This window comes from Sus scrofa, chromosome 15, assembly GCF_000003025.6.
Source record: "Sus scrofa isolate TJ Tabasco breed Duroc chromosome 15, Sscrofa11.1, whole genome shotgun sequence".
Classification (NCBI taxonomy): Eukaryota; Metazoa; Chordata; class Mammalia; order Artiodactyla; family Suidae; genus Sus; species Sus scrofa.
In genome coordinates this window covers 27,347,501-27,374,592 of record NC_010457.5, presented here as the reverse complement: position 1 = coordinate 27,374,592, position 27,092 = coordinate 27,347,501, and the positions used below count along the sequence as shown (strand labels likewise).

The window sequence follows — 27,092 nt, the reverse complement described above, 5'->3', positions numbered from 1 at the left end:
TGGGTTAGACAGAAGTGGAACAGGAGGGACAAAGTTGCCCGGAGGCTGTTGTACTAATCCAGGAGAGAGCTGATGCAGCTGGAGGTGCAAACGGGGTGGCAAGCTCTGCACCAGATACTGACTCAGCTTTTCATTTGCTCAGACCAGACCCCAGAGTTTGCAGTAAATATTCAGGTATTTTGTCTCAGATTTTTAGGCACACTAGGATCAGAAATTATTATTTATTTATTTTTTTGCATGTAAAAATGTCCTTCCCAAGTTCCCTGGTGGCTCAGTAGGTTAGGGATCAGGCATTGTCACTGCTATAGTGTGGATTTGATCACGAGCTTGGGAAATTCTACATGCCATGGGGGTAGCCAAAAAACAGCACTATTTTTCCTTCCTTCCATCCCTTGATCCCTCCCTCCTTCCTTCCTTTCTTCCCTGCCCCTTTCTCCTCTGTCCCTTTCCCTTTGTGTTTGAAGTGTCCCCTTTAAGAATGGAAATGTAATTTTCCCCAGGAAGAGTCAGTGCTTGAGTTACTATTTAACGAAAGAAAGTTGAAAGTCAGCTAAGAGCAGAAATGGGACAGAGGAGTGAGTGAAAAGAGAAGGTGATCATGATGACCTTGGCCTCTTCTCTGATTCTGCCAGTGGCTGACCCTGAGCTGGCCTTGCTCTGCGGGGTGGTCCTGTGAGATCCAAGTCTCATGAAAACGAATGAATAAAAAAGAAGACACATGATGTCTGCTCTCATGTTCCTCTTTCCAGTGACAGTCTGCAATCTCCCCAAAGATTCCTATTCAGAGAATTTAAATTATACTAGGAGAACATCAGCTGCCTGATAGGTAAATTGGGTCTTATCTGCTGGTGTAGACATTAGTTTTGGAAGTGAGCCCAAAAAGCTCTAGGGAGGAAAAATTGGAAGGAACATCCTAGAACCTTTTTGTTATCATTTGTTTTTTAAGAAGGACCTCCCTGCTTGGCCAAATACTGAATAGGACAGTGGGAGCCAGATCCATAGCCCGCAGGTAGCTTGTGGGCTAAACAACTCAACCACATAGGCGAAGATTGCCGTCAAGGAAGAAATATGGACATGGAGTATTGTCCACTCTCTCCTTTAATGCTCTGTTCCTGATCAGCTGGGCAGCACAGAGTCTCTTAACTGTATACATTGCTCTAGGCTAGAGATTCAGAACATTAAAGAGCTGGGGGTGGTTCCTATTGTGGCTCAGTGGGTTAAGGACCCTCATGTTGTCTCCATGAGGATGCAGGTTCGATCCCTGGCCTCACTTAGTGGGTTAAGGATTTGATGTTGCCATGAGCTGTGGTAACGGTCGCAGACATGGCTCAGATCTGGAGTTGCTGTGTAGGTGTACCTTTGATTTCACTGCTGGCCTGGGAACTTCCATATGCTGCAGATGGGGCCCTAAAAAGAAAGACCAAAAAAAAGCTGTATTAACAGTTCCCTGGTGGTTAAGTGGATTAAGATCTGTCATTGCTGCTGTGGCTCAATGTGGCGTGGGTTTTATCCCTGGCCTGGGAATTCCCATGTGCCATGGGCATCGCCAACACAAAACAGAACAAAAAGCTGTGTTAGTAGAAGAAATTCTAATGTGCGATAGTTTCCATTCTCCCCTCAACTAGTAAGGCATTTCATCAAGAAAATGTCTGAAAACTCCTCTCTTGGTTTGTCCACCAAAAGCTGTGAACATGAAATTTCCTTATTACAACATCATGTTCTCATTTCTGTGGAGCATGTTTCCTTAAAGAGGCTCCATATAAAATTAATAGGCTCTATAAGGAAACAAATCAGAGGAATAAAGGCCACGGGTCATTCCTCCATGGCGTAAACTTTCTTGGGCCTTGCCTGGGCTTCAAGGAGAAGCCATGTGACTCTTACAGTGTCTTGGAAGGAGACAGCAAATGCAGTAACATAGGTATTTGGTTTTTCAGGTGGTGAGGCATTTGGGAAAGAAAATAAGCAATGTAGGAGGGCACGGGATGCTGGGGAGGGCAAGGTGGATCAGACTCCAATGAAAGCCACAGCAAAGCACAAAAGAGGCTGGCCAGATGGGCAGCCTCTTCATCCTTTTGAGTTTTCACATTCCCCTTGCTCCTCCGTTTTGCACTGGACATGCTGGTTCATCTCTTCCTTGCTTGGGCCCCGCCCTCGCTGCTCTGGTGTCTCCTGAATGCAGCCAGCCACTGCCCTCCCCCATCAACTCCCCACTGCACCCAGGAGGAAGGCCAGAACAATTTCTGTTTCTTTTGCAGAAATTGAAGAAAGGAAAATGCATTGTTTCTTTTTGCATTAGTGGAGTGTGACAAGTCTGATTTTGCTAAGTGGGTATTTCAGACTTTTCCAGGCTTGCGCCATATGGTCAAGCTGCCATGCGTGTTGGTGTTAACAGCTCTCAGCGCTGAGATGGAAACATAAATATATGACACATCTCAACAGTCACTTTAGTACCTTTTCCATTTAGCACAGCAGAAGTCACACAAAAATCAGAACTGAACAAATACAACATGACAGTGGAGCAGTTTGGTGTCACCCGCATACAGCCATTTTTGAACAAATGTTTATCTCTACATGCACAGCATCCTCAAGAGTAGTTAGTGGTCTGGATCATCTAAGCCAGTGGACAATAAAGCCATATTTCTATTTAGATGTGAGGCGATGTATGTAATTCTACATTATTAGTTGCTTGACTTTTATTTTCTAGTAAAATATGACCAGATGCAATAATTGTCGTAGAGAAGATAACAGCCAATTGTGTACCTCATGTTTCTGTTGGTCTAGAAAGAGTTTTGCACAACTTAGAAACTTCTTTCAAATCACTAGTGCTTACTTATTAAAGCCATGGATGGGAAGAGACCAGTTGTGATCGAGAAGTCCTTCAATTCTATTTTAAAATAGCTTCACTGATGCCCTTTTCTGGTGCCTATAATTTTTTTTTTACATTTAAAAAAATTATAGCATAGTTGATTTACAGTGTTCACTCGATTTCTGCTGTACAGCAGTTACCTAGTCATACACATATATATACATTCTTTTTCTCATATTATCTTTCATCATGTTCTACCCCAAGAGATTGAATATAGTTCCCTGTGCTGTACAGTAGGACCTAATTGCTTATCCATTCTGAATGGAATAGTTTGCATCTACCAACAAACAACCCAGTTGAAAAATAGGCAGAAGACCTAAATAGACATTTTTCCAAACACGACACATGGATGGACAGTAGGCACATGCAAAAATGCATGTATCTATCCAGACAAAGCTCTACTTAAAAGAGACACATGCACCCACATGTTCATTGCAGCACTATTCACAATAGCCAGGACATGGAAACAATCCAAATGTCCATCGACAGATGATTGGATTCGGAAGAGTGGTATATATACACAATGGAATACTACTCAGCCATAAAAAAGGATGACATAATGCCATTTGCAGCAACATGGATGGAACTAGAGAATCTCATACTGAGTGAAATGAGCCAGAAAGACAAAGGCAAATACCATATGATATCACTTATAACTGGAATCTAATATCCAGCACAAATGAACATCTCCTCAGAAAAGAAAATCATGGACTTGGAAAAGTGTGGTTGCCTGATGGGAGGGGGAGGGAGTGGGAGGGATCGGGAGCTTGGGCTTATCAGACACAACCTAGAATAGATTGACAAGGAGATCCTGCTGAATAGCATTGAGAACTATGTCTAGATACTCATGTTGCAACAGAAGAAAGGGTGGGGGAAAAACTGTAATTGCAATGTATACATGTAAGGATAACTTGATCCGCTTGCTGTACAGTGGGAAAATAAAAAAAAAATGCTCAACATCACTAATTATTAGAGAAATGCAAATCAAAACTACAGTGAGGTACCACCTTACACTGATGAGAGGTCAGAATGACCATCATTGATAAGTCTACAAATAACAAATTCTGGAGAGGGTGTGGAGAAAAGGGGACCCTCCTGTAACTCTTGACTCTCAATGAACTTTATGTGTGCTTGAGTTATTGGTTGAATAGTTTCAATATAGACAGATTACAGAGGACACACTAGTTCATCAAACTGGGAGCAAATGAGGAAATGGGGTATAGATGAATCACTTTTGAAGGGGTGAGTGGAGGTAGAGACCCAGATGCCATAGCTATGTGCTCTGCATCTGTGAGAAGCCAGCTTTGCCTGCCCGAGGTTGAGTGTGGGTCACTGAAGACAGTGGTGCCTCCAGTGGGAGAGGAGTTTGATTGAAGATATTACCTGCAGTCTTGGTTGGTTATTCTGGCACTTCTGCTGACATATCACATACATCCCATCACTGAGAATAAACAGGGAAGCATGAAGTGTGTTGGGGTGGGGTTCAGCAGTGTGCTTGGAGATTTATAAGGTTTGCATTAGCTTATATTTATATTATGAGGTTTGCATCACAAATAGCTTTCATATGGGTAAATTGATAATAAAGTGGCCAACACAAGGACTTCACTTAAAATTCCATTTTCTAAACTGTCCAGACAGTCACTGAGTTTGAGGAGAATGATGAACATCTAGGGGCAGAACAGGGAGACTAGGAGAAAAGTGACAGCTCGGGCAGTGATTGTGTAAGAGCACATGCGTGATCCAGGTTGTGTCAGGGCAGGGCTGGGAATGAGGACACACTCATCCCCAGGGGAGGACAGTTTTACTGCCAGAGACAGAGGGGGACATAAATGTCTCTTCAGAGTTACAGCTACACAGCCTGGAAAGAGTGAGAGCACAGAGTCCCTACGCCATGGGAACAGGATCTGAGTACGGTTTGTAGCTGGCACAGCTCAGATTGTGGTCAAGATCAAAGATGGGGTGGATATATTTTCCCTACTGTTGCCTTAAATACTTGAGCTGGTCCTCTACCCCGGAGGACATAACCAGGCAAAGGAGGCAGGGTGGAAACTGGCACGAGTCAGCCATCCTCTTTGCCAACTGTTAAGATCAAACTAGAGGGGTGCAACAGTAATGAAGGGCTGGTGGCCCTCGCCTAGTTAAATTATGGCCCCTACAAAATTACAGATAGACAGACATATCCTTATCCATATACACTTATAATAATACCGTGAGCACTGTGCTACAGACAAGTTAGAAAGAAAGAACTCCATAGTTTAATTATCCGTTTTACCTCCTTAACGTCTGTCATGTTAGAAATCCTGTTAGCTAGTAGTGGTCAGTGCCTAACACCTACCTCTCATGTCCTTTTCTATACACGCCTGTCTGAAATACATTCATTATGAATACCCGCAGAACAGTTTGAAATGTGGAAGCCTGAGTGGGTTGATCAGTTTTAGTTGTCACTCTGTGGTTTGCATGTTACTCACCTCTTGCCTTATTAAATATCTTATTAAATAGCAAAAACCATATTTTTTTTTCTCATTTTTAGGGTAGCACCTGAGGCATGTGGAAGTTCCCAGGCTAGGGTTCCAATCTGAGCTGTAGCTGCTGGCCTACACTACAGCGACAGCAACGTGGGAGCTGAGCCATGTCTGTGACCTACACCACAGCTCATGGCAATGCCGGATCCTTAACCTACTTAGTGAAGCCAGGGATTGAACCCATGTCCTAATGGATACTGGTCAGACTTATTTCAGCTGCACCCCACAGGAACTCCCCCAAATCATATTTCTAATTAACTCTGAGCTACTAGTCTTTTCTTAATTTTTGTTTTCACTCTTTTGGGGGGAGAGCACTTTGCATGTTATTCAAGAATTTTAGGTATGATTGACAAATGCCTTGCTTGGGGCTTGCATGGGGTATTAATGGGTCATTGTTTAAAAATATACACTCACACAAAGGAGTTTGCCCACAAAAATTAACTGTTGAAATTTCTCTGTCTCTGTCTCTCTTTTTCTGTAAGAGTATGGCTCATACTGGTGAGAATCTACTTGAAATGTCATTTCCATTATAGTATCTAATGTAAGATTCACAATCACATGGCAGAATTTATTTTCACCATTTTCCTGATCAGAAAACCATTGTTTATTCCATCAGTCAATCCTCAGTGTGAGTGACTTCGGCTTTTTGCAATTTACTGATTTTGAACTACAAAGACTTGGCCTAGGTTCCTGAAATGCCATGTTAGCATCCCTTTAAGAAATACTGTGTTTAGAAAAGAATAAAATAATGTCATCTGCAGTAACATGGGTGGACCTAGAGATTATCATACTAGGTGAAGTTTGTTAGACAGTGAGAGATAAGCATCATATGATATCACTTGTATGTGGAATCTAAAGAAAGGATACAAATGAACTTATTTTAGAACAGAGTGAGACTCAGAGACTTTGAAAGACTTATGGTTACCGAGAGTGATAGGTTGGGGAGGGAGGGGTAGATTGGGGGTTTAGGATAGAAATGTTCTAAAATTAGATCTTGATGATGGTTGTACACCTATAGATATAATAAAATTCTATTTAATTATTAAAATTTTTAAAAGAAATACTGTGTTTGACTTTCTTCACTTAGTATGATAATATCTAGGTCTATCCATGTTGCCGCAAATGGCCTTATCTTTTGTTATGGCTGAGTAGTCCATTGTGTATATGTAACACATCTTCTTAATCCATTCCTCTGTCTATGGACCTTAGGTTGTTCCATGTCTTGGCTATTGTATGTAATACAGGTAGAGGAAGACAAATACTGTATGATATCGCTTACATGTGGAATCTAAAAAAAAAAAATGATACATAAGAACTTACTTACAAAACAGAAATAGATTCACAGACATAGAAAACAAACTTATGGTTACTGAAAGGGAGAGGGATAAATTAGGAGTTGGGGTTGACAGATACACACTCCTGTATGTAAAATAGATAAAAAAACAAGGACCTACTGTATAGCATAGGGAGCTATCCTCAATGCCTTGTGATAACCTAAAAGGAAAAAGAATCTCAAGAAGAATAGATACGTATTTTGTGTAGGTATATATATATATATATATATATATATATATATATATATATGTATGTATGTATATATGTATGTATATGTATACATGTATATATATATGTATATGTATACATGTGTATAAATACCTTTGAAACTGACACAACATTGTAAATAACTGTATTTTAATAAAAATTTAAAAAAGAAACAAATAAATACTATGTTCCATGCACTGGGCTAGATAGACATCACAGTTTAAAATAACAGGCTATGTGTACCCCCAGGGGAGCTACAGTCTCAGAGCCTTGCAGGGAACAACAGAGTGCTTTGCATCTCAGAGGTGTTAGAATTAGCATCCAGTCTCCTCTCCTTTCTCTCCCATTTTACTGCTTCTTGTGTAACACAGACCCTGGGGCCAGTGCCATGTGTTTGGAGAAGCACCAGACTTGAAATAGATATCTCTCTGAGAGTTCCTGATATACCCTGTCCAGGTGTCTGAGGTGGAACTTGGTACTTGCACCTGTAGTTTCTTGCCCAGACTGCAGTTAGGCAAATTAACAACTTCTTCCCTGTGGCACCTGGATGCTTGCTATCCCGCTGCCAGTCAGAGCCATCAGTGTAGGTTGGTTCAATGTGGTGCATTCCTCGAACCCAAATGAAAAGCTCCGGTGACAGCTAACCCAGACCTGTCACCTCCCCACTGCCGGGTGTCAGCCACGGTCCTCCTGAGCCTCACAGCTTATGCCCACTCCATTAGTTGCCTAATAAAGCAGTCGAAGGGCATTTGCACTTTCATTATGACCCCAGGATCTTCCATTCATCAACCCAAATGTTGTTTAATGTCAAGGAATGGCTATCCTAGGGCTGCCTCTGATACTTTCCCTTCATTTACCTGTGGTGCCTTCCACCTGCTCAAGGATGAGCAAGCTCCGTGGGGAACCCACTCTGTGTGCTTGTGGATTTTTTTATAATCACAGAGGAACTTAAAATCTTTGATCCTTAATCTCCTTTAACTCTAGGGGGAGAAAGGGAGCCAGAGAGATGAACTTTTGCATCCTGTTCCTGTGTAGGGATAAAATCAGTGAGCAACTTTGTCAAGATCCATAGGCACAATATTTTTAGTTTATAGAAACTTAAATTAAAATTTTTTATGAAAGTATAGTTGACTTACAATGTTGTGTCAATTTCTGCTGTACAGCAGAGTGACTCAGTCATACATGTATATATACTTCCTCACTAAAGGAGGCATGTATACATACACATTCTTTTTTTATATTATTTCCCATCATGATCTATCCCAAGAGATTGTATGTGGTTCCCTGTGCTGCAAAGTAGAACCTCATTGCTTTTCCTTTCTAAATCTGATAGTTTGCACCTACCAACCTCAAACTCACAAACTCCCACTCCATCCCACTCTCTTCCCCTTTCCCCTTGGCAACCACAAATCTGTTCTCTTTGTCTGTTAGTCTGTTTCTGTTTCGTAGATGGGTTCATTTGTGGGCATGATATTTTAAAATAGTAATAACATGTTTCCCAGGACAACAGGACAAGACCTGAGCCCAAGACCCTTGAGGTGGGGTGAGAGGAAAACAAACTTCTGACAAGTAACAAATGTGATATTGCTCAAAATTAACCTCTCTGATTTCTGGGTTTTCTGGTAAGGTGAGAACATTGTATTGAATGGCTGTACAGTTGTAAATGTATTGAAAATTCAGACTTTTCTGACCCCCACTCCCCTTGGATAATAAAACTGTAGCCCACCAGATCCTGGAGGCAGTGCCTCATTGCCTGCCTGCTTGCATCTCTCACAAACATCCTATCTTAATATATCTATTTCTTGCTTATCAAAAAAAAAAGGAAATTCAGAAAGATTAAGTGTGTGTGTGTGCATACACGTGCATGTGCTCTAACTTGCATGCGCATGTGTGTATGGGGGGTTTTGTTGTTGGTGCCTCCTTTAGCGAGGAAGTTGGCTAAAACCTTCCTGATGATAAATGCAGTAAATGGAAGTGTCAGAGAGCCAGCAATAGTTTGGCGTTCAGGAGACCCTCTCCCTGCACCCCCCCACCAAAAGTGGGATCTATTATTGTGCCACAGGAGTTATTTGGTATCTGAAACTGGACCTAGGGGGGTGGTATTGCAAATGAATTAAAAGTGTCACTGGGGAGCTCCTGCTGTGGCCCAATGGGTTGGGCGGCCTCATAGGAGCACTGGGACTCAGGTTTGATCCCTGGCTTAGGTTGCAACTATTGCTCAGATCTGATCCCTGGCCCAGGGACTCTGTATGCCTCAGGGCAGCCAAAAAAAAAAAAAAAAAAAAAAACCAAAAAAATAAAAACAGAGTTCCCATTATGCCTCAATGGAAGCAAATCTGACTAGCATCTATGAGGATGCAGGTTCGATCCCTGACCTCGCTCAATGGTTTAAGGATCTGGCATTTCCATGAGCTGTGGTGTAGGTCAAAGTCAAGGCTTGGGTCCTACGTTACTGTGGCTATGGTGTAGGCCAGAGGCTACAGCTCTGATTCGACCCTGGGAACCTCCATATGCTGTTGGTGCAGCCCTAAAAAGACCAAAAAAAAAAAAAATGTTGATCCCTGGGCTTTTATCAGAATCTTTATAATCCATCCATAATTTATTTTTTCCTTTTTATTATTATTATTTTTTAATAGTTATTTCCACAATACATTTTTTTCTACTGTACAGGATGGTGACCCAGTTACACATACATGTACACATTCTATTTTCGCACATTATCATGTTCCATCATAAGTGACTAGACACATAGTTCCCAGTGCTACACAGCAGGATCTCATTGCTAATCCATTCCAAAGGCAATAGTTTGTATCTATTAACCCTAAGCTCCCAAACCACTCCACTCCCTCCCCCTCCCCTTTGGCAACCACAAGTCTACTTTCCAAGTCCATGATTTTCTTTTCTTTGGAAAGGTTCGTTTGTGCCTTATATTAGATTGCAGATGTAAGTGGTATCATATGGTATTTGTCTTTCTCTTTCTAACTTCACTTAGTATAAGAGTCTAGTTCCATCCATGTTGCTGCAAATGACATTATTTCATTCTTTTTTATGGTTGAGTAGTATTCCATTGTGTATATATACCACATCTTCCTAATCCAATTGTCTGATGATGGACATTTGGGTTTTGTTTCCATGTCTTGGTTATTAGTATTGCTGGGAAACCTGGACAGCTGCATGCAAATCAGTGAAACCAGAACACACCCTCACACCATGCACAAAAATAAACTCAAAATGGCTGAAAGGCTTAAATATAAGACAAGACACCATCAAACTCCTGGAAGAGAACATAGGCAAAACATTCTCTGACATCAACCTCATGAATATTTTCTCAGGTCAGTCTCGGAAAGCAATAGAAAGAAAAGCAAAAATAAACCAATGGGACCTAATCAAACTGACGCTTTTGCACCGCAAAGGAAACCAAAAAGAAAACAAAAAGACAACTTACAGAATGGGAGAAAATAATTTCAAATGACGCAGTGGACAAGGGCTTAATCTCTAAAATATACAAGCAACTTATACAACTCAACAGCCAAAAAGCCACCAACCCAATTGAAAAATGGACAAAAGACCTGAATAGCCATTTTTCCAAGGAAGAGGTTAGATGCCCAACAAGCGCATGAAAAAATGCTCAGCATCACTGACTATTAGAGAAATGCAAATCAAAGCTACTGTGAAGTACCACCTCACACCAGTCAGAATGGCCATCATTAATAAGTCCACAAATAACAAATGCTGGAGGGGGTGTGGAGAAAAGGGAACCCTCCTGCACTGTTGGTGGGAATGTAAACTGGTACAACTGCTATGGAGAACAGTATGGAGGTACCTTAGAAATCTATACTTAGAACTACCATATGACCCAGCAATCCCACTCTTGGGCATATATCTGAACAAAACTTTTTTTAAAAAAAGACACATGCACCTGCATAATTTCTTGATGTATGATTCCACTTAAACTCTCTCGAACTATTTCTCATCTTTCAAATGATAATACAGATATCCTTCCCCACAAAGATGTTATGATCACATTAAGTGCTGAGTGTTCTTGTGCATTTTCTGTCTCTCATCATCACAAATTTCTGCTCAGATTTCCACCATCAGAGCTTCATTCTGCCTCTTCTAGAACTTTGTATGCATAGAATCAAATAGTCCCTCAGGGGCAGCTACTCTTATCACTTAGTAGTATTTCGGTGTACTACTATTCTGGATTCAATTTATTCTTGTTCTGTCTTTTTGCAATGTGAACCTAGATTTTTAACTTTACATCTTTCTTCTTATGAAAAAAGAAAGCACTTTAAGTGCTTTAAGCTTTAAGCCATGGATTTTTTTCTAAGGACTGCTTTGGCTTTGTTCCACCAATTTTTACAGAGTATGTCTTTTTTATTTGTTTACTTTTTGTTTTTGTTTTTATTTTGTTTTGTTTTGTTTTTTTTTGCTTTTTTTTTCAGGGCCGCACTCTCAGCATATGGAGGTTCCCAGGCTAGGGGTCTAATTGGAGCTACAGCTGCTGGCCTATGTCACAGCTACAGCAATGCCAACTCCAGATCCGAGGCTTGTCTGCCACCTACACCACAGCTCACAGCAATGGTGGATCCTTAACTCACTGAGCGAGGCCAGGGATTGAACCTGCAATCTCTTGGTTCCTAGTTGGATTTGTTTCTGCTGTGCCATGACAGGAACTCCTCTGAGTATTTCTTTTTTGTTTTATTTTATTATCTTTTCTTTTTTGGCTGCACCTGTGGCCTGTGGAAGTTCCTGGGCCAGGGGTTGAATCTGAGCCAGAGCTGAGCCCTGTGCTACAGTTGCAAGAATGCTGAATCCTCTAAGCCACTGTGCCAGGCTGGGGATTGAACTGGCACCTCCACAGAGATAAGCCAGATCATTAATCCACTGTACCACAGTGGGAACTCTGAGTTTTTCTACCATTGTACAATTTCCATTGTTTCCTAATTTCCACGTTTTTTTTTTTTGACCCAAAGATTATTTGGAAATGTATTTATCAACTTCTAAACATTTGAGAATTTTCTATATAATTTACTAGGATCAACTCCAGATTTACTTTAATTGTGGTCAGAAAACAATCTATGGTTTCTCCAGCCTCATGTTACTGTGTAGGATGTGGTATCTCACTGAATGTTCCATGTGCAACAGAAAACAGTATGTTTATACTCTTCAGTGTTCAAAGTTCTGTGAACGTTAACCAATTTCACTGATAATGTTGTTTGAATCTTCTATGTCCTTTTTGATTATTTTTGAATCTCTTTTAGGTGTGTATGCATTTAGATGTTTTTGTCTTCATGATGAATTGACCCTGTATAATTTTGAAAATCTCTCATATAGCCTATTTTGCCGGATATTAATAGGGACAATTCAGATTTATTATGCCTATAATTTGCATGTAATGTTTCCCCCCATCATTTTACTTTCAACCTCTCGATGTCTTTATTATTAAAAAAGAGTATCCCATAAAAAATAAATAGGCCTTGCTTTTTTATCCAGCCTGATAATTATACCTTTTAATTAGCGTTCTACTCAGTTTTCTTTTAATGTAATTATCAATGTGGAAAGTTTGTCTATTATTTTGAAATTTTGTATTTTTCTCATCTGTATTTATTTGTTTCTTATTTCCTATCATATTTTGTACCAAATGAGGATTGTTGTTGTTATTGTGGTTTAGCATTACATTCTCTCTTATTGGCTTTGTGGCTTTACCTCTGGTTTATTTTTATGCATCCTTGACTTAGTGATGTTTACTTCGAATTGACATTATGCCATTTATATATAATTTTAGGGCCTTACAACAGTATAATTCTGTTTATCCTACTTTCCATCCTTTGTCATTTGATTGGTATATATTTACTTCTACATTTGCTGTAAACATCACAATATATTATTACTTTTCCTTTAAGCTGCGTATTAACTTTTAAAATGTTAAAGAAAGAAAAAATTGACTTGTGTCTAGCCACCTATTGGCCACTTAGCTTATTCTTTTTTTTTAATTTTTATTTTAAATTTTTATGACTTCCCCCAGTAGCATTTGGAAGTTCTCAGGCCAGGAACTAAATCTGAGCCACACCTATGCCAGATCCTTAACCCACCTTGCCAGGTTGGGTGTTGAACCCCTGCCTCCACAGTGACCTGAGCTGTTGTAGTTAGATTCTTAACCCACTGTGCCACAGTGGGAGCTCCCCCTTTGCTTATTTTTCATCCATTCCTGTACACTTAGCAATTCTTAACAATGGAAATCTGTATGTAATGTGTGTGTAGATAGATAGATAGATAGATAGATAGATAGATAGATAGATAGATAGTTTTTGTTTAAACTCATTTATTTTTCCTTCAGATTTGAAAGCTATTTTTGCTGGCTACAGAATGGTAGGTTGAGAGTTTCCTACTTTTAGCATTAGTTAGTCTTCATTATTTCTCCTGAGACATCATCTGTCATTTATGCTGTTGCTCAACTGCTATCTTTACCAACTGAGCCACCTTTGAGTGGCTAGTATCTTTAATGCACCCGGCAGGGTCATGGGATTCAAGTGGTTGTAGAATAAGATCTTTGCGTTTCTTTCTGGCACAACTTCTCATGTCGCTAAGCGATCTCTGTTTTTGACCTTGTAGGAAGGTGAACTGGTGAACTTAGAGTTTGGTTGCTTCTTCCTTTAGACTCAACCTGCCTCAAACATTATCTGTTTCCAAGGTGATTTGAGGCTGTGACCTCCAGGAAGAATTTGGGACCATACATCCCACACTTGGAAATATTAAAACTTTGAGACCTTGGGTCTGCTCAGATGCAAGTTCATGAGACTATGACATTGCAAATAACATGACTCTGGAATAGTAGGACTTTGAAACTATGAGATGTTGAGATGGAAGTATTGCAAGACAGAATCAGAAAGAAGAGTTGTTTGTCCAGTGTTATACAATCGTGCCTGGATGCTGGTCACTTTGGTAGAATCCAGGATTCCCTCTTTAGAGCACACAGCACATAAATTAAGTTAATCCTTAAAAGGATTCCAAGCTCTCACAATAAGCCTGTTATCTAGAATTATACAACTGAGATTTCAATATCAGATTAAGATACATTCACTCTACTAATCACCTAGAACCTAGGAGAGGAGCCCTCATCACCCACAGTGTGAATAAAATCCAGTTTAAAATTCTGTTTGCAGGAGTTCCTGTTGTGACTCAGTGGTAACTAACCTGACTACCATTTATGAGGATGTAGGTTCAATCCCTGTCCTCGCTTAGTGGGTTAAAGATCTGGCATTGCTGTGAGCTGTGGTGTAGGTTGCAGATGTGGCTCAGATCCTGAGTTGCTGTGGCTGTGGTGTAGGCCAGCAGCTTCAGCTCTGATTTGCCCCTAGCCTGGGAGCTTCCATATGGGCTGGTGCAACCCTAGAAATTTTAGACAAAATAAAAAATAAAATTCTGTTTCCATGAGTGATGCCATTGCATTGGGCCTTTGCATGCTTAAAGAAGGGGTTGTAGCAAACAAGATTAATCACAGGAGATCCAGAGACCTGAATGGAGATCTCCACAGTTAGGCTGTAGAAAATCATGATATGTCTTCAGTCCAACCAAATCAGTGAAAGACCATCAGAACCTCTGGCCACCCCCCTGCCCCAAACTCATGTATCAAAGAAGTAAATTTTAAAACGAACTACAGTCTGCAGGAGAGAGTCCTTCCTAGGTAAGCACATGATTGAGGAGGCTTTATACCTGTAGCAGTTGCTAAAGTTGGACCAGGACATGTGGAAAATGAGAAGCAACTGTTGTTTGGATTGAGATAAAGGCCAAACCTTTGACACACCTGTGGATAAGAGTGATGGATTTGAATCTGGAGGAATTCCTCTCCCTCTAGTCATTCTCCTGCACCAGATTTTGCTGCAAAGTCGAAAGTGAGCTTTTCCTTTCTTCATAAGCCACGTGTGATATATAATAGTGATTGTATTAATTACCAAATGTCAACATTATTAGCCAGTGGGTTTTGGGCCCAGCAGAAATATCAGATTGTTCCAAGTAACCTGGATCACATAAGTTAAGAGGATACAATCAAGGTTGAAGTTTGGAAAATTGAGATGGATTCCCTTAAATAGATACAGTCCTTAACTTACTGTTCACTTTGGCCATTTGAGCAACCAATGGATCTTCTTCTCTCTCCTTTTTCTTTTTTAGGACTGAAGCAGTAGCATGTGAAAGTTCTCAGCCTAGGGTCAAATTGGACCTAGTGCTGTCTACTTTTGCCACAGTCACAGCAATGCAAAATCCAAGCCCCATCTGAGATCTATGCCACAGCTTGTGGTAACGCTTTGATCCTTAACCAACTGAGTGAGGCCAGGGATCAAACCCGCATCCTCATGGATCTTAGTCGGGTTCTTAACCCACTGAGCCACAATGGGAACTCCTGTATCTTCTCTTTATTGGTTGGTGTTGACAGGACTTAGCATGTAGGCTTCACCTAGGGAATACTTGAGTCAGAAAAGAAGGCAGATGGTGACTCAGTGAAGCAAGCAAATCAGTGTGCTAGCTGACATCCTGTCTTAGAACACTAGATGCAATTAGGGCTATGAGAAAATTTTAGGAATGGATATTGGGGTTGGTGGCACAATAATATGAGTACACATAATGCCGTGGAACTGTATGCTTTAAAGTGGTTAAAATTGTAAATTTCATATTATGCATATTTTACCCCAATGAGGAAAAAAAAAATAGGTATGAGCCTTTGCAGAAAATTTTCTACTCCAGAAATCACTCACACAAATGAAGGCTAGGAGGCATAATTTTAGTGTGCCAAATTTCTCCCATGCTGTGTGTTCCTTTGCTTAAACTTCACAAGAATATGTGAATATAAATTACAGAAAAATCAGAGCCTCCTGTTCTCCCTCATGGAGCCATTAACAATGGATTGTTGGAGAGTGTGAGGCTGTAGAAAACTGTAGGCTTTGTAATAGGACAACTTTGGAACTGAATCATAGACCAGTCACTAACCAATTAGATGATTTAAAGATTTTTTTCTCTCCCTCCTTTTTCTCTCTTGGCTTCAGACTTTTTTTTTTTTTTTTTTTGGTAATCTGTAAAATAGTAATATTGTTAATGGGCAGTACTTAGCAGAGTGATTGGCTTCAATTAATGGTAACAATTACTTCTAAAAAAGCCTTTCTTTCTTAGAAGAGATTCTTATCTCCCATACCATGGCGATTATGAACGTTAGGGGTGTTAGAACTTCATTTATTATTTACTTAGTCAAGCTTTTAGGTGTCATGGATTGACCTACTAGGATTGACTTAGAATACTTGGGGGAGGGAGTTTCTTAAAGAACAATGTGTAGTATCTCTGCAAAAAAAATCTCTGTACCACATCATGCAGAATTGTCACCAGAGTCAGATTTTATTGGGCAGACCAGAGAAGTTGAGAGTTTTCTTTGAAAGACTGTGGAACGATGTGACTGGATTCCCATGGATGTTCCTGGAGCTCTGGCAGGGAAAGCTACTGCCCTGGTGGCCCAGACTTCATCCGGCCTCCCTTTCTCCCTGCAGACCTTTGCGGGAAACATGAATGCTGACAGCGTCATGCACCACAAGCTGCTGCACTCAGTGAGAGCTCGATTCATCCGCTTTGTGCCCCTGGAGTGGAATCCAAGTGGAAAGATCGGCATGCGGGTGGAGGTGTATGGATGCTCCTACAGTAAGTATCCCTGCGCCCTTATATCCACCCTGGTGTGTGTCCGTGGGTGCCTCAGCCCACACTGCATCCTGTTATTTATACAGGGGATGTAGTCTCCATCGTTTCAAAGTTGTTTCTGCATGTTGATGACTTACACATCTTTGAAAATGTGCAGTTCAACCCAGAGGTCAAAAAACTCTCATTTAGGGATAAAGTAGCTTAGTGGTGATAAGATGATATGACTTTAACAAAAAAGTTCAAAACGGGAGTTCCCATTGTAGCTCACAGGTTAAGAACCCCACATAGTATCCATGATGATGTGGGTTTGATCTCTTGCCTTGCTTAGTGTGTTAAGGATCTGGCATTGCCACAGGCTGTAGTGTAGGTCACAGATGTGGCTTGGATCCATTGTTGCTGTGGCTGTGGTGTAAGCCTACACCGACACCTCTGATTGAACCCCTAGCCCAGGAAATTCCATATGCCACAGGTACAGCAGTAAAATGGAAAAAAAAAAAAAAGTTCAATAGCTCTTGGAGTTTGAGCTTCTATTTTTCTTTGCAGTAAAATAATAATAATAATAATTTTAGGAGTTCCTGTCATGGCGCAGCAAAAACAAATCCAACTAGGAACCATGAGGTTGTGGGTTTGATCCCTGGTCTCGCTCAGTGGGTTAAGGATCTTGTGTTGATGTGAGCTGTGGTGTAGGTCGCAGACACAGCTCAGATCTCGCGTTTCTGTGGCTGTGGTGAAGGCTGGCAGCTACAGCTCCAAATGACCCTTAGCCTGGGAACCTCCATTAGCTGTGGGTGCAGCCCTAAAAGGACAAAAGACAAAATAATAATAATAATAATAATAACAATAATAATAATTTTAGTTATTTCCCAGAAGTAGGGTGCAGTATGATAAAACTCTCCCCTTCCCTGTTCTAGAAGGAAAAGAGAAGAAACATTTCAATCCAGTGTAACACATGGAATACTTCTCTCCTGGAATTATACAGACCTTCCATTCCTATGTGACCTGTTTGGGCTGAATTTAAAAGTAGAGCTCCATCTTGCAGATAAGGAAGTTTGTAAACATGGGTTGAACTGGTGATCACTCTAGCATAAAGTTAAAATTAGGCAGGGACACTTCCCATCCCTCTAGTTCTTCTCTGGAGGTTTTATATTGAAATCAAAAATTGAATCATAATAATTTTTTCTTAGAAGTGACTTTCTTGCTTATATGTTAAAACTCTGCAACCCTTAACGAATGAACAAATTTGATTACTACCGCTTTAATATCAATTATTTCAGTAGATGCCTGTTTCTGGTTACAGGAGTGCCTAATGAGTTACATGCTTCTACTTTTTTCCTTAGTGTGATCTACTAAACATTCATATTAGGATCAACTGAGTGCTCCTTAAAAATCCATTTCCTGAGTCCTGTTGCATATGGACTGGCTTATGATTTCTGGAAAGAGGGACCCTGAAAGCTCAGTTAACACAAGCTCCCAAGGAAACTATGGATTTCGATTCTCTACTAAAAGCCTAGTCCTGCCCAGAGGGGAGTTACCTGGGAAAAGATGGTATTTATCTTGAACAATGCTTTCATGAAGAATGTTTCAGAGTAGATGCACCAACAAACCATTAGACCAAGGAGAGCCTGCCTTGCACTCTAGCCCTTCCATCAAAAGCAGAGACTCCCTCAGGCAAGTGCGTAGCTGTGACTGTGACCTACACCACAGCTCACACAACTCCAGATCCTTAAGGAGGGAGGCCAGGGATTGAACCTTCAACTTCAAGGTTATTAGTCTGGTTCATTAACCACTGAGCCATGATGAGAACTCCTGCCTCTTCTCTTGAAAACAGTTTCTCTTGCTAGTGTTACTGAACACACAGTGACGCTAAACAATACCAAAGTACCAGAGTTTGGAGCAGAGTTTTTTGCAGGGTCATCCAAGGAGAAGGGTGGATCATATCACTCAAAACCCTGGGAACTCTCTGAAGGTTTTAGGAAAGCATTTTTTTTTTCTTTTTTAGGGCCACATCTGTGGCATGTGGAGTTTCCCAGGTTAAGGGGTCAAATAGGAGCTGTAGCTGCCGGCCTACATCATAGCCACAGAAATGCCAGATCTGAGCCTTGTCTGCAACCTACACCATAACTCACTGCAATGCCAGATCCTTAACTGACTGAGCAAGGCCAGGGATCTAACCTGCATCCTTATGGATGCTAGTCGGATTCACTTCCGCTGAGCCATAACCGGAACTGCTAGGAAAGCATTTGTAAAGACAGGGTGAGGGAGGTGTGTGGTTGGTTGTTGCAAACTTCTTGGTGTCAGAATCCATTGTTCTTGCAGCTGTCCTTGTAGGTCAGGTCAGGATGTTCCTGTAAACCTCTAACAAGACATATGTTGGGCTCTTTTCTGCAACGTTTTATCTGTATTTTATGTGAATGGAAGAGTGTTTTACCTTTGAAGCTCAGAGCCTTGAGAATGGGCAATCCTGTACATTTTAGGCTGTAGGCAACATTATCAACTCCAAGCAAAAGCAACAGAATACAAAGGCTAAATAAAGTAAAAGGAACAGATCTAATATGGAGTCAGATCTGTTCTTCCTTATTATACTAGGAGGTTCATTTTAAGTACAACATGAAGTGTTCGTGCTGAAATAAGAAGCATATTTATATTATTACTTCAGCCATTTATTTTGGTATACTAATCCTATTTCCTTTAACACGTCCTCCCACATTTGTTTTCTCAGGCCTGTCAGTTGTCCTTGTTTTCCTTCTATGCCCATTGCTCTGCATGTTTTCACAGAGACTCACAGCATCCAGTTAAATAAGAGATTGTAGGGTAAAAAGAGGCCTTTGAGTAGTGCGTTTAATTTTTTTTCTGGCAGTGGACCCCTTTGAGAAATGGATGACAGAAAGGGATCCTCTTCTAAGAAAGTGTCCACAGTAATATGCAAAATTTTCTATAGTATTGTAAGGTTTGCAGATCTGCTAAAACTCAGGTCTTGACCAAGCAAGGTGGCTCCTGGCTTCGAGGGAACCTCATCCTATAGGACACCTTCTTTAGGAAACTCTGCACCTCATAAGTGCATCCTTGAAGGAAATACACAACCTACATCCTATTTACAATTACTAAATAGTAAATAGGGTGGAGACTCGCATTGCTGGGGAGCAGAATTCCCTTCTCTGGGGCGATCTTCAAGTTGGTGTTCTACAATTTCCCATCACTAGTCCTGGGGCATTGGTGTTTTTCCTTTGGGAGAAAAAAAGAACACATTTCTCTCTGTCTCCCTCAGTTTCTACATAAAACCAAAACCTCAGCCTACCGTCTGAATCAAAAATTCCCTTCCAACCTCATCTTTTCCCCTTTTACTGGTTCATTCCTATCAACATAAAACTTTGCTGCCTGAGCCATAAAACAAAACAACAACTACAAAAACCATATGGCTCTATTTATCTACCTGCCCTTCTCTTCCCTCTTCTTCCCAGAATAGATTCTCTCCAAAACTTGACTTTAGTTACCATTTCCACCTGTTGGTCCTACCTGGCACTGCGGTTTGCAGTTGGTCCTGAGGCAGATGGTGGTCAGTTTTACGTGGCAACCTGCTAGGCTCTAGTCCCAGTGATACAACCAGACACCCATCCAGGTGTCACTGTGATGGGGTTACCCCAACCTCAGTGGCCATTCAAGAGAAGATGATGATTGATAATCTGTGGGCCTTTGGTCAGTCGAAAGATTTTAAGATCAGAACTGAATTTTTTTACCCAGAGGAAGATAGTTGACCTGTGCACTGCAGCTTCAGCTCCTGCCAGAATTTCCAGCCCACCCCTCCAATATAGCCTCCCCTTACAGATGAATTTCAGATGCCTCACCAGCCCCCACCATCCCACAGGCCAGTTCCTGGCGATGAATCTACGTGCAGAACCTACTGGTCCTGTTTCTCTGGGCGCAGGGGGCTGACTCATTCAGACCACTCTGTAGAAGCTAGTTCAGTCAAGACCTCCAGTGACCTCCACGTAGCTGAATCCTATGGTCTCTACCTCATTTCACTCACCTCTCATAGGATTCTGTTCAATAAGATATTTCCATTTTGAAAAAACCCAGCTTTTCTTATCTCACTTGTTAGCTCATTCCCAGGACTGTCTCAGGACTTGTGTTTTTTTTTTTTTTTTTTTCCTTTTTAGGGCCGCATCCACAGCATATGGACGTTCCCAGGCTAGGGGTCAAGTTGGAGCTATAGCTGCCAGCCTACGCCACAGCCACAGCAACGCAGGATCCGAGCCGCCTCTTCGACCTACACCACAGCTCACAGCAATGCCGGATCCTTAACCCACTGGAACAAGGCTAGGGATCAAACTTTCGTCCTCTTGGATGCTAGTCAGATTCGTTAACCACTGAGCCACAACGGGAACTCCTCAGGACTTCTATTTTCCATCCACTTCCCTCCCCCACATCACCCCACCAATGCCCAGTTAAATTTACCGGGTCCTGTGAATTTAATGCCATCTCTATGCTGACGACCTCCACATCTGTATCTCCTGGCCTGACCCCTGGATTTATATGTGCAAAGTAAGCTTGCTCTATCCACGGGACGTCTACTAAGTGCCTCCAGGTTAATATGGCAGAAATAGAAGCCTTGCTCGCTGTTCTCCCAGCAGCCCACTCTTGCAGTCTTCTGGCTCAGTCAATGGCACACCATTCAGCCATTTGCTAGAAGCAGCTTCTGTGTCTCCTTTCCCAGAAACTCTCTTCCTTCTCATCCACAGTTTAAGGTAGTTGGACTTGCTCCTTCCTCTAAACACATCTTTTTCTTAAAAAAGTGACTTACAGTGATATATAATGTGTTAGTTTCAGGTGTACAGCAGTGTTTAAGTTAATATAGAAATAAATATTATTTTATATATTTATATTATAAATAATATTATATATATATACACATTATTTTTCAGATTCTTTTTACCTTATAGGTTATTATAAGATATTGAGTATAGTTCCCTGTGCTATATAACACGTCCTTATTACTTATCTATTTTATATAGAATAATGTGCATATGTTAGTCCCAAACTCCTAATTTATCCCTCCCCCTCTTTCTCCTTTGGTGACAATAAGTTTATTTTCTATGTCTTTGGGTCTATTTCTATTCTATAAATAAGTTCATTTGGGTCCACTTAGAAGCAATATCATGACACTTGTCTCCATCTGACTTACTTCACTTAGTATGATAATCAGTAGAATTACCATATGATCCAGAAATCCCACTCTAGGGCATATATCCAGAGAAAACTACAATTTGAAAATATACATGCACCCCAGTTTTCATAGCAGCATTATTTACAACAGTCAAGACAAGGAAGCAACCTGAGTGTCCATTGAGAGATGAATGGATAAAGAAGATGTGGTACATCTATACAGTGGAATACTATTCAGCCATAAAAAGAACAAAGTAAAACCCACCTTAAATCCATGTACTTGTCCTGCTTCCCTGAGTAATAGCCCCTGTCTGTCCTCACCCTGAACATTTAAACAGACTCCTACCTGGAGTTCCTGCTCATACCACCATCTCCACAAACCTATTTCTCATACAGTAGCCAGAGATATCTTTATAAAGAAGAAATAAGATCATATCATTTTACCACCCACCTTTAAAATAAAAGTTGAAACTTTTGACCATCAAGTAAAATTCCTCATTGATTGTTCCATGCCCAGCCCTTTAAATTCCTTTTTCTTCTTTCTGCCCATGCAGGCTTTCTTGCTATTCCTGAAATGCGCCAGTTCTACCCCCCACTGCCCAGGGTCTTAGAACTTCCTATTCTCCTGGCACAGAAGAATTTTTTTCCCAGAATTTATATATCATCTCCTTTAGTCAACATGAATTTCAATTCTAGTATCACCTCTTATAGAAGACTGCTCCAATCACCCCTCTAAAGTCACCTGCACTGGTTACTGGTACACAACCAGTAACCAACCTGTGGTGCTAGGATGTCCTCTTATTTTCTTCCTGGTACCTCCTACTGCAAGCCAGAAATTGTTCTGACTTGTTTGTTGCTTGCACCTCCAAGTTGCTGCACCAGAACATTAAGCACCATGAGAGCAGACACCTCATTTATGAAATGCCAGTGAACACTGGGCACAAATTCAGCAAATGTCTGTGGAACTGATGCTATAGACCTCAGTCCAGTTTCATTGTCTCGGCACTGGCCACTTTGCTATTATTCTGGAATAACTTGCTATTTCTATGCCCATTGTCATTTCTAGGGAACTAAGGTTTTTCTTTTGCCTCATAAATCTTTTTTTCTCCAAGTTTCATTTCTAAACATTGGTGGAAATGTTATGGTTCTATAATTGGGAAAGACAAAATTTTACCATTTTGGAAATCCTTAATTTGTTAATTCAATCATGTTTCATTTCACTGACAACATTTATTTAGGACTTAAATTATACCAAGAATCATGCCAAGCTCTAGGGCTACAAGGAAAAATGAGACTTTTTTTTTCTGGACTTTAAGTCCTGTGTTTCTCCTTTGGAGATTTCTTTGTGATCGAATTTCATAAATTAATTGTGTTCTTTTTTTTTTTGGACATTTATTGCCTCCTATTTGAGGCTAAGCTTCAAAAAAGTAGTTGACATGCCATGCCCATCACAGTGTTAAGAACACAGTGTATTTTCAGAGATTATTTGCTGAATAATTGACATTGCTGATCATCAAAGATGGGGTAACACATGGTAAATAAAGACATGCAATAAGATATTAGAGGAGTTCCCATCATGGTGCAGCGGAAACGAATCCAAATAGGAACCATGAGGTTGAGGGTTTGATCCCTGGTCTTGCTCAGTGGGTTAAGGATCCGGCATTGCTGTGAGTTGTGGTGTATGTCATGGACACGGCTAAGGTCCTGCATTGCTGTGGGCTGGCAGCTGTAGCTCTGATTGCACCCCTAGCCTGGGAACCTCCATAGGGTGTGGGCCTAAAAAGACAAAAAAAAAAAAAAAAAGACAGCAAGAGATTAGATGTGCCTGGTAGAAATCTGCAAGAGGGGAAAGGAAGCAGGTGTTACTATTGGGATCAGAAAGGGTCAGGCGACATCCTCTCACCTCTACTGAGTCTCCAAAATCTGTTGTCACTTCCTGGGCAGAAAGGAGCTCCAGGCAGCCAGAAGAGTGGGGCACAGACAGAGGGAAACAGGGGAAAGCTAAGCATTCTTTTTTAATGCTCGGTACACAAGTGGCAAGGACAGAGAAAGTGTGAAATTTAGACATTTGCCTCTTGTTGCTCTTGTGTTTCCTGTTTTGTCTGTGCCTTCCCTCCCAACCTTAAAATAGAATCCTTCCGGCAGCCATAAAAAAAGAATGAAATAATGCCATCTGAAGCAATATGGTGGAACCAGAGACTCTGATACTAAGTGAAGTAAAGCGGAAAGAGAAAGACAAATACAATATAATATCACTTATATCTGGGATCTAATGTACAGCAGAAATGAACCTTTATACAGAAAAGAAACTCATGGACTTGGATAACAGACTTGTGCTTGCAGAGGGAGAGAGGGAGGGAGTGGGATGCACTGGGAGTTTGGGGTTAGTAGATGTAAGCTATTGCATTTGGAGTGAATAAGCAATGGGATCCTGCTGTATAGCATAAGTCACTTGTGATGGAACATGATAGAGGATAATGTGAGAAAAATTATATATATATATATATGAATGGGTCATATATATATGAATGGGTGACTTTGCTGTACAGCAGAAATGGACGGAACATTATATATATATATATATATATATATATGAATGGGTCATATATGTATGAATGGGTCACTTTGCTATACAGCAGAAATTGACAGAACATTGTAAACCAACTATAATGGAAAATTAAAAACCTTTAAAAAAAAGGATCTATTGAGCCTGCAGGAGGAAAGGCAGTTACAGTAGGACAGAGCCCTTCCTCTCCTCTAAGATCTCCTAGGCAAATGCCTTCCTGATAAAGTCTCCTGTTCCAGTTTGGAAAGTATCTCCTTGCTGGAACTCCAACCAGACTGGGAACTGAGGACTTGAACTCTCTTTCCATCCATCATCTGTCAACATGACTGTGTCTGCCCTGAATGGAGGTTTTTTGTTTTGTTTTGTTTGTCTCTCTTTCTCTTGTTCTCTCCAATCCTGGTGTAACCATCCATGCTTGTAGATTTCCTGGGTGGGTCCTGGCCACTCACATGCCGCAGCCTTTCCATCACAAGCCACATTGCCCCATCTTTCTTCAGCCAACACTTTGGAACCGCTGTGATAGTTTCCCTCTTCAAGACCTTAGTGGAACAAGCCCTGACTTGCCTCTTCAAACACTCCTCACAGCCTTTGAAGAAGTCCTGCTTCTCAAGTGCTTTTGTACCCCACCCCACTTCCATCTGCTGCATCTTCTTTATTCAGCTTTCATCAAGCACATGTATATGGTTCCCTGGCAGACTGGAGCATGATAATTTCTAGGTCCATCCATGTTGCTAAAAATGCTGGTATTTCATTTCTTTTAATGGCTGAGTAATATTGCATTGTGTATATGTACCACATCTTCTTGATCCACTCCTCTGTCGATGGACATTTAGGTTTTTTCCATGTCTTGGCTATTGAAAACAGTGCTGCAATGAACATTGGAGTACATGTGTCTTTGCAAGTCGTGGTTTTCTCTGGATAGATGCCCAGGAGTGGGATGGCTGGATCAAATAGTAGTTCTATTTGTTGTTTTCTAAGGAATCTCAATACTGCTTTCCACAGTGGTTGCACCAATTTATATTTCCACCAACAGTGTATGAGGGTTCCCTTTTCTCCATGCCCTCGCCAGCATTTATTGTTTGTAGACTTTTTGATGATGGCCATTCTGGCTGGTGTAAGGTGGTACCTCATAGTGGTTTTGATTTGCATTTCTCTAATAATGAGTGATGTTGAACATCTTTTCATGTGTTTTTGGCCATCTATATGTCTTCTTTGGAGAATTGTGTGTTTAGATCTTCTGCCCATTTTTTGATGGGGTTGTTTGTTATTTTGGTATGGAGCTGCAGAAGGTGTTTATAAATTTTGGAGATTAATCCCTTGTCAGTTGATTCATTTGCAAAGATTTTCTCCATTCTGTGGGTTGTTTTTTCGTTTTGTTTAGGGATTCCTTTGCTGTGCAGAAACTTTTAAGCTTAATTAGGTCCAATTTGTTTATTTTTGTTTTCATTTTCATTACTCAAGGAGATGGATCTGAGAAACATTGCTGTGGTTTTATGTTGGAGAGTGTTTGGCCTATATTTTCCTCTAAGAGTTTTATAGTATCTGGTCTTTTATTTAGGTCTTTAATCCATTTTGAGTTTATTTTTGTGTATGGTGTTAAGAAGTGTTCTAATTTCATTCTTTTCCATGTGGCTGTCCAGTTTTCCCAGTACCACTTATTGAAGGGGCTGTCTTTTCTCAATTGTCTATTCTTGCTTCATTTGTCATAGATTAGTGGACTATAGGTGCATGGGTTTAATTCTGGGCTTTCTATCCTGTTCCACTCATCTATATTTCTGTCTTTGTGCCAGTTCCATATGGTTTTGATGACTGTAGCTTGGTATTATAGTCTAAAGTCAGGGAGCCTGATTCCTCCAGCTCCATTTTTCTTTCTTAGGATGTCTTTGGCTATCCCAAACAAACTACTCTTTTGTTCTAGTTCTGTGAAAAATGCCCTTGGTAATTTGATAGGGATTGCATTGAATCTATAGATTGCCGTGGGTAGTACAGTCATTTTGATGATATTAATTCTTCCAATCCAACACCATGGTATGTCTTTCCCTCTGTTTGTGTCATTTTGATTTCTTTCATCAGTGTCTTAAAGTTTTCAGAGTACAGGTTTTTGTATCTTTAGGTAGGTTTATTCCTAAGTATTTTATTCTTTTTGATGTGGTGGTAAATGGGATTATTTCCCTGATTTCTCATTGTTAGTATGTAGAAATGCAGTCAACTTATGTGTATTAATTTTGTATCCTGACACTTTGCCAAATTCATTGATGAGCTCTAACAGTTTTCTGGTAGAGTCTAGGTATACTATCATGTCATCTACAAATAGTGATAGTTTTACTTCTTCCTTTCCAATTTGGATTCTTTTTATTATTTTTTTCTTCTCCGATTGCTGTGGCTGGGACTTCCAAAACTATGTTGAAGAGTAGTGGTGAGAGCAGACATCCTTGTCTTGTTCCTGATCTCAGTGGGAATTCTTCAAGCTTTTCACCATTGAGAATGATGTTAGCTGTGGGTTTTTTATTTATGGCCTTTATTATGTTGAGGTAAGTTCCCTCTATGCCCACTTTCTGAAGGGTTTTTATCAGAAATGAGTGTTGGATTTTGTCAAAGGCTTTTTCTGCATCTATTGAGAGGATTGTATGGTTTTTATTCTTCAGTATGTTAATGTGGTATATCACACTGATTGATTTGTGGATATTGAAGAATCCTTACATCCCTGGGATAAATCCCCTTGATCATGATGTACAATCCTTTTAATATATTGTTGGAT

General features: G+C 40.5%; 1 protein-coding gene across 1 annotated transcript in view; it reads left to right on the top strand.

The window, feature by feature from the left end:
• Positions 1–27,092, top strand: part of CNTNAP5 (contactin associated protein like 5) — an 865,036-nt gene that overhangs the window by 365,748 nt on the left and 472,196 nt on the right. Inside the window, 1 exon segment of the mRNA XM_021075830.1 lies at positions 16,464–16,611. Coding sequence (XP_020931489.1) covers positions 16,464–16,611 — 148 coding nt within the window.